The sequence below is a fragment of the Podarcis pityusensis genome (assembly GCF_964106645.2).
Source record: "Podarcis pityusensis genome assembly, chromosome: 3".
Lineage (NCBI taxonomy): Eukaryota > Metazoa > Chordata > Lepidosauria > Squamata > Lacertidae > Podarcis > Podarcis pityusensis.
Window position 1 is genome coordinate 103598397 of NC_138026.1, and position 18311 is coordinate 103616707.

Below are 18311 nucleotides of genomic sequence, written 5' to 3' on the forward strand. Positions count from 1 at the left end.
GGAGAAATGTTGGAGGGTATGAAGTTACCCGAGCCATCTGAAGGCAATCCTAGGTTTTTTTTAATGTTTAATTTTTCATTATGTTTTTATATATGTTAGAAGCTTCCCAAAGAGGCTGGGTAACTCAGTAAGATGTGTGGGGTATAAATAGTAAAATTATCATTATGGAATGGGGCATCCCTATTTCCATCAGAGAAATGTTGGAGGGTATGCACCCTGCCTTTAAAGACTGGTACGTTATCTTCTTCTTCGTAGCCAAGTAAGATTGTCTTCCATAAACACAGTTTTAACAGTGAGCACGTAAGTGACTGTGGAGGACAATTCTGGATCCACACGTCCTTCCATAGTGGGGACATTGGTTTCCGGGTGGGAGTTGATCACGGTGTGGATTTGCCAAGCTTGCCTTCCTCTTAGCTCGTTTCTCCCTTTCGTCCTGAGTTCGAGTGTCTTCAAAGCCCATGACACCTTTGGTAAAGGTGTTGGTACTTTATAGAAAGAGTGCTTAAGCAAATTGAGATATTGGCGGGGGGGATGCACAGGGCAGGACTAAATGGGCTTCTCCTTGCATGTTACAGGGAGCAGAACAGGTTCCTGGAATCGAGCCCAGGGGAGTTTGGGAAGTGCAGCGACAGGTAAGAAGAAGGAGCAGGAGGACTGGCACCCCTCCTCTGGCGGTTGGCAATTGTTGAGAGGTGTTGTAACGGTTAGCTTGTAACTTGGGTCACATCCGCCACACCACACATTTAAAGTACTCTTCCGCACTTGTTAACTGTCATGGAGAATCCTGGGAACTGTAGCTTGGTAAGGGTGCTGGGAACTGTAGGTCTGTAATGCTGTGAGGTCATCGCTCTTACCAAGCTACAGTTCTTCAGGTTCTTTGAACAGTAAGTGGTATAAAGGTAAAGGGCCCCCTGACCATTAGGTCCAGTCGTGGCCGACTCTGGGGTTGTGGCGCTCATCTCGCTTTATTGCCGACGGAGCCGGCGTACAGCTTCCGGATCATGTGGGAGCATGACTAAGCCGCTTCTGGCGAACCAGAGCAGCACACGGAAACGCCGTTTACCTTCCTGCCGGAGCGGTACCTGTTTATCTACTTGCACTTTGACGTGCTTTTGAACTGCTAGGTTGGCAGGAGCAGGGACTGAGCAACAGGAGCTCACCCCGTCGCGGGGATTCGATTTCTAGTAATTCTAGTATAACAGAATCTGGAATGGTTCCAGCTGAGGTTTATAAGATGAGCAGGTGGAGATGCATGGTGTTGGGAACTGGCCCACTGGTCCTCTGGAGAGGTGAGAGCAGCTGCAGTGTTCTGAGCTGCAGGGTATTTCAAAAGCGACCCATGTAAAGATAAGTATGGGCACCTCTTGGGAAAGTCTCGCTTGTTTGTGCTGCAGCCAGAGCCCCAGTTCGGAACGGAAACGTTGCTGTGGAGGAGCTTACCTCACGTCGTGATTAATCCAGCCCAGGGTTACACCTGTTCTCATTAAGAGCACAAAGTCTTTGCCTACACTCAAGCTCCAAGTCAGCCAGTTCAGTTTTTGCAAAAGCAAAAGGCCATCCAGTCGAATGAACATGAGGATTGTCACATAGAAGGACCCAATAGTACTTCATTTTTAAGTGTTCTAGAATGTACAATTTGTGCACTTGGCGTCTCGACAAACATTTGTTGCCTGAGATAAAAGGAAGTCTGAAGGTCATATTTTTAAGAGGTTCTGAAGTAGTTTCCGTAAATGCAATTTTGTCACAGTTAAGCAAGATGGCTTGAATGTGATTGTGCCGCTGATTAGGTTAGACGTACATAATGGTCGCAGTAAGTGGCACATGTTCACTGGGCTTTTAATTTTAAATAACATGCTGCTTATTTTCACTCTTGTTTTGTATGGAAAATCACAGGCTGATCCTTGAACTATCCTACCTCCAGATAACATTATCAACAAATCTCCTAACCATGTGTATTCACAATTAGATTACCTTCCATGTAAAAAAACCAAAAAACCTTGATGCTATCAATCCCATTCTTTTTCACAGTATTTTTAAGATCCTGGAGGTGCACTGAAAATACTATTTTGTTTTGTATATGTTGGCTTAAAAAGATGCAAAGCCCTCAAGACAAACTCAAAATATAGCTTTCTTTAACTTTGGAAAATACGAATAAAGTACTTTCTATTTACCATGTTGCAGCTAATTATTAATATGCTTTGATTTGCACAGCATTATAATTTTCTCTCTCACTTCGGTGGCATGGAAGATGCTAAAATACAGTTGGTGGACATAGTGACCGTAACAGTAGACAAACAGCAGCAAAAAGGCAGGGCAGGGAGGGGATTACGAAAAACTAAAGAGAGCATAAGAAATATGTCAATTGATGCCATAAACAGTGTATCTATCTACGTAATCTGATTTACCATTGTCAGTATGGAATATTACAAAACTCAGCTTGGCTATATAAACGTCTACCAACACATTTAATATACATTAATTAAAAGCGTGGTTGAAAAGTTCAATGATCCCATAGTGCCGAGGTATTATGAGTCTGCAGGGAGAGCATAATATCTGTATGCCCACTTCTCAAAATGCCAATGGCAGGCCCAAGCCATTTTGATGCATGGGGCAAAGGACAAAATGGTGCTGCCGCAGTTCTATGCACTTTAGCTGAATGGACTGGCCGCTGAGCCTTCCTTCAACTCTGGCAATGGGTAGCATCCTCCATTGCACCTTACTGGAACTGAGGAGTCCCTGTGGTTTAGGGGGTGCAGTCTGTGTGGCATATGCAACTCTCATCTCCAACAGAGGGAAATGACTAAGAGGCTCACAGGAAATGGCCAGGAGGGCTGCTTCCCTACCCCCCCCCCCCAAATCTGTCACCTGAGGTGGTTGCTTCACTCTGCCTAATGATAGGGCTGGCCCTGCCACATGGTAGGTTGGTCCATGCTTTGGATACTGCTTACTCATGGGAGATCCGTATAAAATGAAAACACATCAACATATTATCTATGTGAAGCACTACTGAAACTATGCTAATTTTTAGGAGACTGTATTGGAAAGTCTTTCATCTTCAATTATGGACTCATTTTTCCAGTGGGGTGTTTTTTTAAAAAAGAAAACTTTTAGAGTACAATTTTCTGATGCAATTATATTGTGGTTTCAAGTTGTTTTAGCACATGCACTTTTAATTGAGAGATTTTCAAATTGTGTAATGTTGTTCATTGTTGTGCTTTGGGTTAAGGTTACCAGATTTTTTTCAATGAATCCGGGGACACTTTTCAACTTCAATGGATTTTGTATGGGGACTGATTTGTAAATCGGGGGACTGTCCCCAGGAAACGGGGACGTCTGGCAACCTTATTTTGGGTTGTATGCTGCACTGGTTGCCTTTAAGTATTACGAGAACTTGTGTAGCCACCAGTTCATTTCCAAGCCCAGTTCCCACATGCTGATCTTTAAGACCCTAAACAGCTTGGGGTCCAGGCACCTAACAGAACAAACATCTCCATATCTGTCTGCCCAGATGCTAAGGTCCTCTGCTGATTCTCTTTAGGTGCCTCTGCCACTGGAGGTGAGGCAGGTTATGGTCAGGGAGATAATGGTTTTGGCCGTAGTTTGTGGAGCTTTTCCTCCAGAGTTGCCTGCCTGGCACTTTGGGATGTCAGAGAATTCTGAAGAAAACAGAAAAGGAAATGGAAGTAGTTGCAAGTTTGCATGTTCATCTGCGGTCAGAAATGGTAATCAGCCAAGATAATACAATCGGTATTCATTCATGTAGTTGTTGTTTAAAAATGGCAAACAATTCATAATAAATGACTTTGTAGCATTGTTTTTACATTTCCTTTACACCGAAACTAACATAGTACACAAATACTTACGTAACTTATGTTGAATAGCAGATAGTAAGTCAAATCACGTAGTATTTGGCAGAAACCAAAGCGCAACAGAAAAGTACTGATTGAGACCAATACTGGTGGGAATGGAAACTGTTGTGTTCTTACATCTCTGCTGGCACTTATTCTGTTACGCTTTTAGGCATTGAACAAAACCCTTTTTATTCTTCCTGAAACTTTTCTTTTTTGGGGATTCTAGATCAGAGTTTGTCACATTAATCAGTGTGTGTTCCGAATGTATTTATCCTGAGGTTCTTACTGACATTTTTAGGTAAACTTCCCAGGTGATTTTAAGATCTTTAATTGTGGTCCTTTTGTAACTCCCCTGGGACCATTTGCTGAAGGTTGGGCTGGAAGAACAATTAATTAACAACACTGGTATTTTAACGCAAGCCATTTGAACACACTTGGGTGCCTTCCACTGCCTGTACCTTATATGATCTCCTACCGCTGCAATTAAGATTTTACTGTCTTCTAAATGCACTTGTAAGCTTGAGAGACTAGGAAGACCTGTAATATTTTCTAGTCCAACCTCCTCCACTGTTTTGAAACACACTTAGTGCTTAATATAGATCACAGTATGCTGGAGGCTGGGAGCGCGAAAGTACCAGGTAAGTACATGCCTTCATTCAGCATTGTGGTTAAATGGCTTGCTCACTCAACTTGTGCGCATATAGTCTCTCTCTCTTCAGTTCAGTTGGTTTTCTGAGCTGTGCCAGCCACCTGGTGACACAGGCATGTGCAGGAAATTTGCTTGGCAGCCATTGTCGTCCCGTCCCATCGGCAAATATGTTTTAAATACTTCTGGACAAAGCTGGTTGTGTGAACAAGTATAGGCTTATGGGAACTATGCTACCTATTAATTTTGTTTCTCGTAGGGGATGTAGTTTAAAAATAAATAAATATCTGGCTGCTGGTGGAAACAAAATGGCGGTGGATTAGATTTTTTTTTTTTAAGTAATTTTTATTAAAGATTTTCATGAATTACAAAAGATGGTGCAATGTCTCTTTTTCCATTATATTACACACCCACCCACCCACAATATATATATATATATATATATATATATATATATAATAGCATTATCAAGGTAAGGTAAAGGTAAAGGGACCCCTGACCATTAGGTCCAGTCGTGGCCAAATCTGGGGTTGCGGCGCTCATCTTGCTTTATTGGCCGAGGGAGCCGGTGTACAGCTTCCGGGTCATGTGGCCAGCATGACTAAGCCGCTTCTGGCGAACCAGAGCAGCGCACGGAAGCGCCGTTTACCTTCCCGCCGGAGCGGTACCTATTTATCTACTTGCACTTTGACGTGCTTTCGAACTGCTAGGTTGGCAGGAGCAGGGACCGAGGAATGGGAGCTCACCCTGTCGCGGGGATTCGAACCACCGACCTTCTGATCGGCAAGTCCTAGGCTCTGTTGTTTAACCTGCCAACCTAGCAGTTCAAAAGCACATTGAAGTGCAAGTAGATAAATAGGTACCGCTCTTGCGGGAAGGTAAACGGCGTTTCCATGCGCTGCTCTGGTTCGCCAGAAGCGGCTTAGTCATGCTGGCCACATGACCCGGAATCTGTACGCCGGCTCCCTTGGCCAGTAAAGCGAGATGAGCGCCGCAACCCCAGAGTCGGTCATGACTGGACCTAATGGTCAGGGTTCCCTTTACCTTTACATACCTTGTTGGTCATTTGTCAACATTGATGCCTGAAAGTGGAATCAAGGGGGTGGACATGTTTCTTTCTAGGTACCGAATGTGGCATAAAATTGGGAAGACAAACAAGAGAATCCATAGGTTCATTGATGCTAATAAGAGGTATATTGTTTGGACAACTATTTTCCAAAATAAGCTTTGCTACACGCCTATCACATTTAATTTATTAATTATTTTACTGTAACGTCCCTTCATGTGTTTGTATGCAAAAGATGGCCAGAGAAATACCTCAAAGAAACTAACAAACAAGTGAGCCAACTAACTCTGCATTTAGGGACAAAAAAACATGCCTTACCTTGCAAATTGGAAGTGACTCTTACCTACCATGGGTGAGTAAGCAAGTGGCTGCTTACAAATGTAGCGCTAAATACTTTATGCAAGTTTGTGTGTTTTAATTAGTAAAAGAAAGAAAGAAAGAAAGAAAGAAAGAAAGAAAGAATGTTAGGATGGGCTTTCTTGGTTTGGCAGTATTAATAGGTTCCAGTTCATATTTCAGCATTTTAATTGTTATGCTACAGGAGCTTTTATCTTCATTTGTTATTATTAGCTATCTAAAGTGTTTGCAAGAGTGTTTTTGCTGTCAGTAATAAACAGTGATGTTTGAATTCAAATAATCCTTTCTATTGTGCCTCAGTGTTGCCCTGAGCTGTTGCATAATGGGAAGCATTAAGTGTGCTAGAAATAAGCACAACAGCAGCTTTCCTCTTTATGTGGGCATGTACAAACCTGAAAGGGGGGGGGGGGAGAGAAATAAGCAGAAGACTAGGTGGAAATTTAATACTGGTGCGTTGTAAACTTTCGTTTCCCATGCAGTTGCTAACCACAAAGAGACCCTTCTCAGAGCCTTCTCTAAATAACCAAAATGGCAGCACAAAATCCTGCTGTGCTGACGAAGCTGTTCCTATGTGTGTGTGTAAATTTATTTATTTGTTGACAGTAATGCCTTCACGTAACAGAAGAGTAGTGTTCAGCCCACATGGCTACATCCTCCTTCAGTGAATGCTCTGGTTGTCACTTTTGTGAGAGATGACTCTGCGCCAGCCATTTTCTCTGGGAGATCAAGAAAACCTTTGACTCGTCAAGTGACTCTTCACCCTCTCATTCCTTGTACTTGTAAAACCTCGGTGGTACATTGCCTGGTTCAGGCTTTCCATTTTTAAAACCAGTTTTAGGCTGAAAATGAGCCCCGTGCCCCCACATGCTCCTTCCTCACTCTTCTCTGTCTCTCTTTCCCTCACGCATCGTTTTGGTTAAGGTAATCTGGGTTTCTTAAATACTTGTTTCCCATGACATCAATATTGGGAAGCTGTGGTTTACAGGCCTCCAACAAACCACAATATAAAACTATGATACTTACATCTAAATCAGGCCATTTTGTGAGGTAATAGCAAACCCATCGCTTCATCTTTGGTATAAAATAGTCCCTCTAAAATGGATGAATCATTATTGAAAGCCTCCATCTTCTTTAATGTAGGAGAAATGAAAACTGTACCGTGGTACCTCAGGTTGCATACGCTTCAGGTTACATACGCTTCAGGTTACAGACTCTGCTAACCCAGAAATAGTACCTCGGGTTAAGAACTTTGCTTCAGGATGAGAACAGAAATCGTGCTCCGACGGCACGGCGGCAGCAGAAGGCCCCATTAGCTAAGGTGGTGCTTCAGGTTAACAGTTTCAGGTTAAGAACGGACCTCCGGAATGAATTAAGTACTTAATCTGAGGTACCACTGTATTGGGTTTTAGTTTCCAGTCCTACAACTTTGCCTTGGTTTAGATTTGACAGCCTTCTTTGGATAGACTTCTCTTGTCCTGGATAAAGTTATATAACCCAAATCCCCATTTTGGGCCGATTACTACCAATTATTAGTAATGGCAATGGCTTATAATTACTGGGAAGGTGTGGTAAAAGTGTGAGGCGTACATTATCTGGCAATCTTCTGTGTTAATTTTTCCTGCCACCCCACCCCATTGTGTCTCCATAGGTAAGCTGCACCTACTGAGTAGCATGCAATTGTCAATGGGTTTTACGTCAGATCTGAATGTGACCTTTATGCTATAGCATCTATATAGAAATTGAATACCATTGGAAACAATTGGCTAGGTAAGCTTCGAGGGATTAATGTGCAATTAATGCATCTTGTGGTTTACAGATATATAGTTGTGGTAGATAATGGACATAGTTTCTTGTTGTCGTGCTGGATCGGCCAAATGTGGCGGACAATGTAGGTAAAATGATATCTTGATTCAGTTGATAAGAGTTGTACTTAACAGCAGAAGTTGCTTCTGTGAGTGGCAACTCTTGCTGATTTAATCACATTGACATTCTAAATGCATCTTGGCACTTGTGCACTAAGGTGAGTTTCAACAGCCCTTTTATTGGAGAGTGGGGTTTGGAATGGCATTGTTTCCAAAACAAGCACTGATCCAATTACCGTATTTTTCGCTCTATAAGACGCACCAGACCACAAGACGCACCTAGTTTTTGGAGGAGGAAAACAAGAAAAAAAATATTCTGAATCTCAGAAGCCAGAACAGCAAGAGGGATCGCTGCGCAGTGAAAACAGCAATCCCTCTTGCTGTTCTGGCTTCTGGGATAGCTGCGCAGCCTGCATTCGCTCCATAAGACGCACACACATTTCCCCTTACTTTTTAGGAGGGAAAAAGTGAGTCTTATAGAGCAAAAAATACTTGGCTTACCCAAGCAACCAGTCCAAAGAGAAAGAACACCCATTGCTCACGTGCACTGAAATATATTTGTGTCCTATCCATCTACAGTGGTGCCCTGCAAGACGAATGCCTCGCAAGACAAAAAACTCGCTAGACGAAAGAGTTTTCCGTTTTTTGAGTCGTTCCGCAAGACGAATTTCCCTATGGGCTTGCTTCGCAAGACGAAACGTCTTGCGAGTTCTTGCGAGTTTGTTTCCTTTTTCTTAAAGCCGCTAAGCCGTTAATAGCCGTGCTTCGCAAGACGAAAAAACCGCAAGACGAAGAGACTCGTGGAACGGATTAATTTCGTCTTGCGAGGCACCACTGTATATAAAGGATGGGGAACCCGTGACCCTCTCAGATGTTTTTGGATTACAGCATCCATCATCCCTGACCATTGGCTATGCTGGATGGGGTTTATGAGATCTGGGGTCCAACAACATCTGGAGGGCTATTGTGCAAAGAAAATTAAATGGTTAGTGATTAAAAAATTCAAATTTTGCTATTGAAATGTATGCAAGTCAGGCAGAAATCTGTGGGAGGAATCCAACATAGTGCTGTGACATAGTTGCATTGGTTGCTGAGTGGATTGACACACCTTCTAAAGACTTAACAAAACTGGATTGAATAAGTATGAGTTGATTATCTGGCTTTAAATGGAACCACAAGACTCTTCTAACATATGCGGTTCCATCTTGGATTGACTTTCACTTAACCAGAGATTTGGGTGGAGGGAGGGCAATGACAGAGAGACGAATAGTGGAAAATTCATGAAAACTTTCCCCAATAGATATTTTACAGCTGATGTCGTGATTATAACCAAACAGATTTTTAGGCATACCTTAAGTACCGTATTGGCCCGAATATAAGACGCACCGCAAATAAGCCGCACCTTTAAAATTGGAGGGGGGGGAGAAAGAAAAACAAAACAAAAAAGGGCTACTTCCTGGGGGAGGAGCTGCACCGCTTTGCTGGTGGCCTTCCCCCTTCCTTAGGTGGCTCAGGAGTGGTGGGAGCAGCGGGCGGCCTGTGCGCATTTGCCCTGCACTCCGGACTGCTCTTGAGGCGGGGGGGGAGCCACGCCACTTTGCTGGCGGCCTCCCCCCCTTCCCCTGCCAGCTCGGGGGAGGCTCAGGAGCGGTGGGCGGGCGTCACGCTGCGTAAGGCCACGAATATAAGCCACACTTGTATTCTGCATGGACGGAATATGGAAAAAAAAGTGCGGCTTATATTCGAGCCAATACAGTATTACCTTGTATTCTTCAAAGTTCTTTATGTTGATGCAAATTACTGGGATTTTTGGGTGGGAGGATGGGCCATCTTGCTGGACTAATACCAAACCTGGAATGTCTTTGTTCTTCTTTGCTTCAGCTTAGATCAAAGAAAATCCTAACATTTATACAAGGACTTCATGAAGATACTTTTAATTTTTTTAAAGTAACACCTAGAAGGCAGGCTATAATTTGCAGCACCCTGCCCCGTTCATATTCATCTTGAGTTTTGTTTGTTTGTTTTAAATCAATTACTGCATTTTAATATATATATATTTTTGCCAAGGAGCTCAGAGCAGTTAGAATGACTTCTCTCCCCACTTTTATACTTAAAGCAATCTTGTGAGGTAGGTTAGAGAGGAGAGAGAGAAAGAGTGAGCGACTGGCCAAAAGTTGCTCAGTGAACTTCATGGTTGAGTAGGAATTTGAAACCAGAGCTAGACCCACATTGCAACACCTTCTGTTTATAAGGGCTTTGCTAGATTTTTTTGCAAACACAATTGCTGCTCATCGGATACCATGTATGGAATTCCATGCTGTAAGTTCCTTGTTGATAACCCAAGTCCGTGTTTCATGCCACTGGGAAGCACAATGAAAAGTGAGAAGATCTACATGGCATTTGAAAAGTCTTCTTTAAAACCTAGGTCTGTGCATGAGCATATGTACACATGTTCAGGCTGTTGGGCACAGACAATGGATGTACCCTGTTCCCAGCCTAGCTCTATATTGGAGAAATAGACAGATATTAGGCTTGAGAGAGCCATCTTAGTTTTCTTTACTAGAATTCTGAGATCCACCAGCTGGATGCTCGTACAGAAGGCATAAACGTAGATTTAAAGGATTCTGAGCCCAGGAATTTGTTTTGTGTAGCAGAACTGAATGGAGATTGCACAAAAATCCATTTCTGGTTATCCCAAACTATGCTTAATTCAGCAGTTTAATTTAGGGTGGTAGTGAAGAGTTATATATCCCAACTGATTTCCATGGGTATATGGGTTTTTCAGAACGTTTCTGACCTAAGCACAGACCAAACCCAAAAGTTCAGGAAGGTTGACACTTCATGTGCCTTTAGACTTTAAACATTATGTGTTCATATGCCCCAAAGTAGGTCATTGACTCCTGAACTTAATCCGAATAGAATAGAATAGAAAATTATTGAATAATAATAACACTTCTTGTCTAATAACACACACCTCTCTTTTTATTACCATGTCATAAAATATATTTTAAGAGGAACTGAAACATCTTGTTCTAATAACAAGAAAACTCTCTATTATATACCAGCCTTTCAAGTGACCCTCCATGTTGCTTGTGATAATAACCTTTTATTGATGGAAATACAAATTTACTGTCAGTAACTGATTTATAATGCTACTGGCCATTCTTAGATGGTTTCCCAAGGCCAATGAATCCTACAGCATCTTTTACCAAGTTGTCAATAACAAGGAAATAACTGGTAATGGGATGTTTCAGAGTAAAATTATGGCAACAGTTTTTAGGTACGGCATTTTGAATTTGGAGATGTTTGAGGTTTTATTGATATGTTGACTGCAGATTATCCTTAGATCAGCATTAACAGGAGTCTGTTGCACCTTTGCTTTTCCTTGAGTCTACATTGTTAGCTTAATTCCACCCCCCCCCCCAAAAATGGTTGTAAACATGCATTCCATGGAGAAAGTAGCATGTCAGAATATGCTTCCATGACCCAACATTAGTTAGTATTTTAAATCTGCTCAATGTAGATTTGGTGAGTCCAGTACTACTATGATAACAGCATGCTTTGAACAACCTCGTCTTCCATTCCATCAGTTACACATACTGGATTTAAAAAAAAAAGTAATTGGAAGTGCACTGTGAGTATGTGGAAGATTATAATTCTAAACACCACACCAGTAATTGTCTCTTTTGTAAGAAATGGGAGTCAGTATGGTCACTGGAGAGAAACAAGTTTAATTCTCAGTTCAACCATGAACTGATTGCCCAGTTATAATCGTCGTCACCACATTTTCCATAAATACATTGTTCTCAGAGTGGCTCTCAGAAAAATAAAGTAATGTAACAACACATGTTAATAATAAAAAAGAGCCATAAAGCATAGCAACAGCAATGCATTGCAATACTGTATAGCATTGTTGAACTATCCCTTAACATTTAATTTTAAAGCACATCGAAAGTTTAAATAAGCATAAAACACAAAAAGCATAAAGTAGACCAATTAATAATGTCACTACAGTTAACACTAACACTGTAAGCGTATTAAGCAGCGGTTCATATTAAGTGGGAGAAGAGGGAGATTTACAACAGGCAACAACATCTAACTACCATTTGCAAGAACCTCAAGGCAGACTGACCATGCTATATCCACGCATGCAGAGTTAAAATGTTGGTACTAGAAGTCCCATGTTTGCCTCAGAGGAAACCGCACTCTTTCTTGTGTCTCAGCTCTAGCCCAAAGTCTCTGTTGCTCTTTTTTTAAAAGTACAGTCATACCTTAAATGGAATTAAGAATATAAGAAAAGCCCTTCTGTGTAAGACCAAGGCCTATCTAGTCAATCACCTGTAAATATTTTGAGGTATTTGGAAATGGGACTTAAAAAAAATAAAATCAAAATCTATCAATCACTGTTCCCCTCCCCACCCCACCCTCTGCCATGGTATAATGCAGGCATGTCCAAAGTCCGTTCCGGGGGCCATTTTGTCCTGGGGTAAAATCCTTAAAAAAAGCTCAACAACACTGGGGGAAAATTGGGGGGGGGGGGAGCTCAACAACTTCAATCCTAAAAAACTTTGGTCGGCCCTCACACATGTTCACTCCATCAAATCTGGCCCTCTTTGGAAAAAGTTTGGGCACCCCTGGTATAATGCATTTAGGTGTATGTTTTTAAATGGAAGTTGCTTGGAGACCATTTAGGTAACACGTGACTAATAAGGTTACAACCACTGCCATTACTAATATCCTGTGTGGATCAACAGAGCCAAGTCTAGACCAGGTTCAATATCTTTTGGACTCCAAACCGCTGGCCTGAAAGAATAAAAAGAAGTGGTGTAATTATACTGTCTCCGTGAAAATGGGGTGTGGAAGCGTTCCAACTTGGGAAGTGGGATACCGCCTTCCTCCCTTCTGGATGCGGTCATCCCAGAAAAGCTTGTTGCTGACCGGTAAACCTCTGAAAGATTATGTATTTGCGCAAGGGGACATGTCTTCAACACCGTCCCAAATGGTGTTATTTTTGCAAGGTGGTGTCGAGGAAGCTAATACACTAGCTGGGTTCACTCTGGGTGAAGTTTTGGGACAGCGAGAGGCAAAGTCACAGGGAAAGTAGGAATTCACTACAAAAAAAGAAAAGAAAAGAAAGGAAGAATGTTTTTGCTCTGGCACTTATGATAGCTGAGGGCTGGAGAAGAAACAATTAGCAAAGCGGTTGCTGGAGCGGTTGTTGTTGTCATTTCTAACAAATACTGAATGAGCACCCACCCTCTCTCCTGTCCCTCCCACCCACCCACGCAAAAAAAAAAAAAAAAAAGAGAGAGCTGTTGGCAAAGAGAGGGAGGGAGACCTGAGTTTAATCTGATTTCCGTCAGGTACGCAACGTTCTGGAGTACAGCCCACTGGCAAAAACATGTGTAGCACCAGGAATGTTTTCTGGTTGGTTTGGCGCCAGCAATCGAGGTCTGCTTGTTAGCTGGAGTTCACACAGGCTGCTTGCCAGGCCTGCGCAGAATACTGTCTCCTCAGACTTCCTGTGGTCTTGCATAATGTTTCCTCGCTACTGGTTATAGCTGTGTGCGTTAGGTCCAGCTGCTCCGCTCTCCAACGTCATACATTTCAGAGGCGTGGTGGTGTTGCAAACTTTGGCCCAAGCGCGTGTCCTTACCTGAGGTGCTTACCTGAGGGTCACCTGGGGAGACTGCTTTGCCAGTGACATGGCTCGTGCTGATGGTTGCAGTTTGAAGCTCTGAGTCAGAAGTTGGGAAATGTGTAGGATGTGCTTTGGGCCGTAGAAGTGCGCATTCAAGCCCAAGGCAAAGTTGAAGCAACCAGGCTGAATCAACCAGAAAAAGGTATTTGGTAGGCAAGACTTGGGATGCGGGTGGTGCTGTGGGTTAAACCACAGAGCCTAGGACTTGCTGACCAGAAGGTCGGCGGTTCAAATCCCAGCGACAGGGTGAGCTCCCATTGCTTGGTCCCTGCTCCTGCCAACCTAGCAGTTCGAAAGCAAGTCAAAGTGTAAGTAGATAAATAGGTACCGCTCTGGCGGGAAGGTAAACAGCGTTTCCGTGCGCTGCTCTGGTTCGCCAGAAGCGGCTTAGTCATGCTGGCCACATGACCCGGAAGCTGTATGCCGGCTCCCTCAGCCAATAAAGTGAGATGAGCACCGCAACCCCAGAGCCGGCCACAACTGGACCTAATGGTCAGGGGTCCCTTTACCTTTAGACAAGACTTAGTGGCTTTAATTTTGTTTTGCTGTCGTTATGTCCTTGACACATACATATACACATAGCTAAGCAAATACAGTGGTACCTCGGTTTTCGAGCGTCTTGGATGCCAAATGTTTCGGTTTTTGAACACCAAAGCTCTGCTGAAGTGAATGCTTCTGTTTTCGAACACGCCTCCGAAGTCGAACAGCTTCCAAGGTGCATTTCTCAGTTTTCTCAATTGAATTTGCCGACCGCCCATTGCGCCTCGGTTGTCAAATGTTTTGGAAGTCGAACAGTCTTCTGGAACGGATTACGTTCGACAACTGAGGTACCACTGTATTTTGCTCTCATGTGTGGAAATCCAACAATGCTTTTAGACAAGCAGCAAAACAGACTAGCCCATTATTCTCTCCCAAGTGAAGGATTCCACCATAAGAGTATAAGAAGAGCCTGCTGAATCAAGCCAATGGTCCATTAGCCCAGCATCCTGTTCTCACAGTGGCCAACCAGTGGCCTGTGGGAAGCCTGCAATCGGGATTCGAACACAAGAGCACTCTTCTTGCCTGTGGTTTCCAGCAACTGGTCTTCAGAAGTATTGTTGCCTCCAGCGTTCAAAATTCACCAGGCGCATTTTGCCCCTGGCTATTGGCCACTTGCGACCAAGTGAAGATGCCCAGGTGCCAGGATGTTGCCTGAGGTCTCCACCATCTGGAGGTGCATGCCTGGGCATCACTGGATCTTGACTGTTTTCAAACACTAGCAACACATCCTGTAGAATTCTATCCATTATATTTTATCTGCGCAATCAGAATCAATTTCAGGAACCAAAAAGTCATATTGAAGAATATGACTTTTGAGCTGCCAGGTCCCCAAATATCAACTAGGCAGTCCGATTTGGCAACTGTAAACCTGGTTTAGGGAGCCATTTGGTGCCTAACTTGTATATATCTGAATTTCTAACTCTGGCTGCTTCCAGCTGTGGAGGAGGAGCATAGCCATCATGGTTAATAGCCATTGATAGCACTCCCCAATGTGAATTTGTCTAATCCTCTTAAAGCCATCCAAGTTAGTGACCATCACTACCTCCCATGGGAACAAATGCCATAGTTTAACTAAGTGCTTCGCAAAGAGGTACTTTCTATTATCTGTCCTGAATCTTCCGACTTTTGTTTTATTCATTAGATTTATTTTTGATTTATATTTCGAGTTAACTGAAATCAGGATTGATTTAGTTTTTCTTATATTTAAAGGGTAACTTAGATTTATAGCATCATCTGCCTGCTTCCTCAAAAGTAAGCAAGTTCAGTGTGGTTTGTTGCCAAGTAAATATGCACGGAATTAAGTTTTGTTTTTGCTGTGTTTCTATTGATTTAACGATGGTGGCTTGGTTTTTATGGTTTCTGTAAACCTGCTTTGACGCCACCGTCGAATAAAAAGATGGCCTGTATGTTTTAAAAAATACCAACAAAGCATTATTTTCTCTCTTCCCCACACAAACACACCTCTTAGGCTCATTAAATCACAAAGTTCCTGGTTCCCGACCTGAGAAAGAGCCAGCTTGGAAGAACTATGGATGAAGAGGCTGTGGTGCAAATAAGGGCTTGGATGGTTATGAAATCTACAGAGCACCTAATATAGCACTACTCAAATGTAAACAATTGGCTTTGGCCACCTAAGCTGGATAGGTAGGAACTAGAGGCTCTGTTCCGAAGGTCAGCTCCTGAAGTCGCAGCCTGTTGTATCCAAACATAGACGGATACCTCCTCCTTGATCTCAGGAACAATCATGCAAAATTTGGTGACAATATCTTAGGTAAAGGTAAAGGTACCCCTGACCGTTAGGTCCAGTCGCGGACGACTCTGGGGTTGTGGCGCTCATCTCGCTCTATAGGCCAAGGAGCCGGCGTTTGTCCGCGGACAGTTTTTCTGGGTCATGTGGCCAGCATGACATGTGGCGAAACCAGAGCAGCATGCAGAAACGCCATTTACCTTCCTGCTGGAGCAGGACCTATTTATCTACTTGCACTTTGACGTGCTTTCGAACTGCTAGGTGGGCAGGATCTGGGACTGAACAACGGGAGCTCACTCCGTTGCGGGGATTCGAACCACCGACCTTCTGATTGGCAAGCCCTAGGCTTTGTGGTTTAGACCAGATTGATCTCAGGAACAATCACGCAAAATTTGGTGACAATATCTTAAGAGGTGTGCAAATACAGCATGAGCAAGCATTTTCCCAAAACATATAATGGAGTGTATTGCTGTTGTTTGTTTGTTTGTTTGTTTGTTTGTTTGTTTGTTTTAAACTGGGAACCTATGCTGAAGAGTGGCTCATAAGTTCTCTAAACAAATACTGTACAGTTGTACCTTGGAAGCTGAACGCCTTGGCTCCTGAGCAAATCGGCTCCCAAATGATCAAAACCCGGAAGTGAGTGTTCTGGTTTTCAAACGATTTTCGGAAGCTGGACGTCCGGCACAGCTTCTGCGGCTTCTGATTGGCTGCAGCCATTATGGGGAACAAAGGAAGTGGATCTGTGCAAGACAGCAAAGGGGTGGGGCCCATTCCCAAACTCTTGGTTAGTTAGAAGGACTGAGGCAGAGTTGAGAGCAGAGAGTTTGAGAGCAGCAAACTGGAAACCCAGAGAGAGCAATGTTTGATCCAAGGCTGTAGCTATGGGGGAAGCAAAGCCCCCTTGGGGGGTGTTAATGCTGTGAACCCCGCAATCATAGTTTCAGGTTGAATATATGTGCGAATAAACCACTGTGCCGCATTCCAAAAGGAAACCCGAGCCCTGGCTGGAACCCTTAGAATCTTGCACAGCTCTGAGATTGGCGTATTGTGCAACAGTATGTTCATACTGGAGAATATTTGCTTGTGTGTTGAAGTTTGGTTATGGTGGGTCATCCAGTGCCAGGTTTAGGAAGGATTCCCAAAGAAGATATAGGGTGGCCGTGTGGCCTACTCTCAGGAGACAGCGGTGGAAAAGCTGTGGCCGTCCATATGTTGTTGGCTGGGGATGATGCGAGTTATACCCGGAGGTCTGCATGTTCTCCGCCCTTGCTTTGTTCAAAGGACTGCCCAATCCAAGTCTGCTTTAAAGGTAACCAAGCATAAGAAGGAGAAAAGAGGCCTTGAAGTTGCCCATCAACTGCTGGCACCAGGACAGCAGATTAAGCAGGTCACAGTTTTCCTCATTATGGTGCAATGCGTTGTGTTACTATTTTAATGATTATGATCATTATAATAAATTATTATAAAAGACTGTACTCCTTCATAGAAATTTGCCTGGGTTGTGAGATCTTTAGGGGAGGCCCTAGGCCCAATTGGTGGAGATGTTGGAGAGGGCCTTCCCAATGGCTGCTCCCAGACTTTGGAACTCCCTCCCTAGAAAAGTTAAACTAGCTCCCTTCTTGTCCCCCCCGCTGGTAGGTGAAGATTTAGTTGTTCCAACAGGTTTTTGAGAACTGACCGGTTTTAATGAAAGGGCTGGTGGTGCCACACTGTTTGTATTGTAATTATTTGCATGGGTTTAGTAGGTTTTATATATGTGCATAGTTTTACTTCTAACAATATTTGTTTTTTAATGATTTTTGTTTTTTGTTTTTAGCGGTTCTCTCTCATGCATGCTGTATTGAGTCCCTTCAGGGAAAAGGGTGGAGTGTAAATGAATAAATGATAATAATAAATTCTAGATTTGCATCTATACATATATAGATACAGTGGTACCTCAGGTTACAGACGCTTCAGGTTACAGACGCTTCAGACTCCGCTAACCCAGAAATAGTGCTTCAGGTTAAGAACTTTGCTTCAGAATGAGAACAGAAATCGTGCTCCGGCGGCGCGGCGGCAGCAGGAGCCCCATTAGCTAAAGTGGTGCTTCAGGTTAAGAACAGTTTCAAGTTAAGAACGGACCTCCAGAACAAATTAAGTTCTTAACCCAAGGTACCACTGTATGTATATATACATAGATATATATGTATAGATATGTATAAACCTCTTCTTCTCCCCCCCTTTCTGTACAGTACACATATGTTTTTTAAGCTTGGATAGAATATTCAGGCTTGCAATCTGACACAGGGTTTGTGAGTGTTTGGGTTTTGTTTCGTTTTGTTTCTGACTCACATGTGATCTGTATTTAGATTAGCACGTGGCCACACAAAGTAATCTGCTTTCCAACATGGGGAAACACCCTTCTCCTGACTTATGTAACTGCAGTGCTGCACTTTACGCCCGTTCCAGCTAGTGAAGCCGTCTGATCTCAGCAGAGAAAGAAGAGCTGGAGCAACATCTTGGTGGGAGCTCCTTGTTTATGTCACTTAGCTGTTCTTTTGG

At 43.2% G+C, this 18311-nt stretch overlaps 1 protein-coding gene across 2 annotated transcripts in view; it reads left to right on the forward strand.

Annotated features, from left to right (window-relative positions):
- The window catches only part of EPAS1 (endothelial PAS domain protein 1), a 125419-nt gene that overhangs the window by 16226 nt on the left and 90882 nt on the right, over positions 1 to 18311 (forward strand). The window contains exon 2 of one of the 2 annotated variants that reach the window (XM_080998128.1): positions 576 to 632. The exons of the other annotated variant lie outside the window; for it this stretch is intronic. Within the exon in view, the coding sequence (XP_080854254.1) occupies positions 576 to 632 (57 nt within the window). The remainder of the gene's footprint in view (positions 1 to 575; positions 633 to 18311) is intronic. 2 annotated transcript variants of the gene reach the window in all.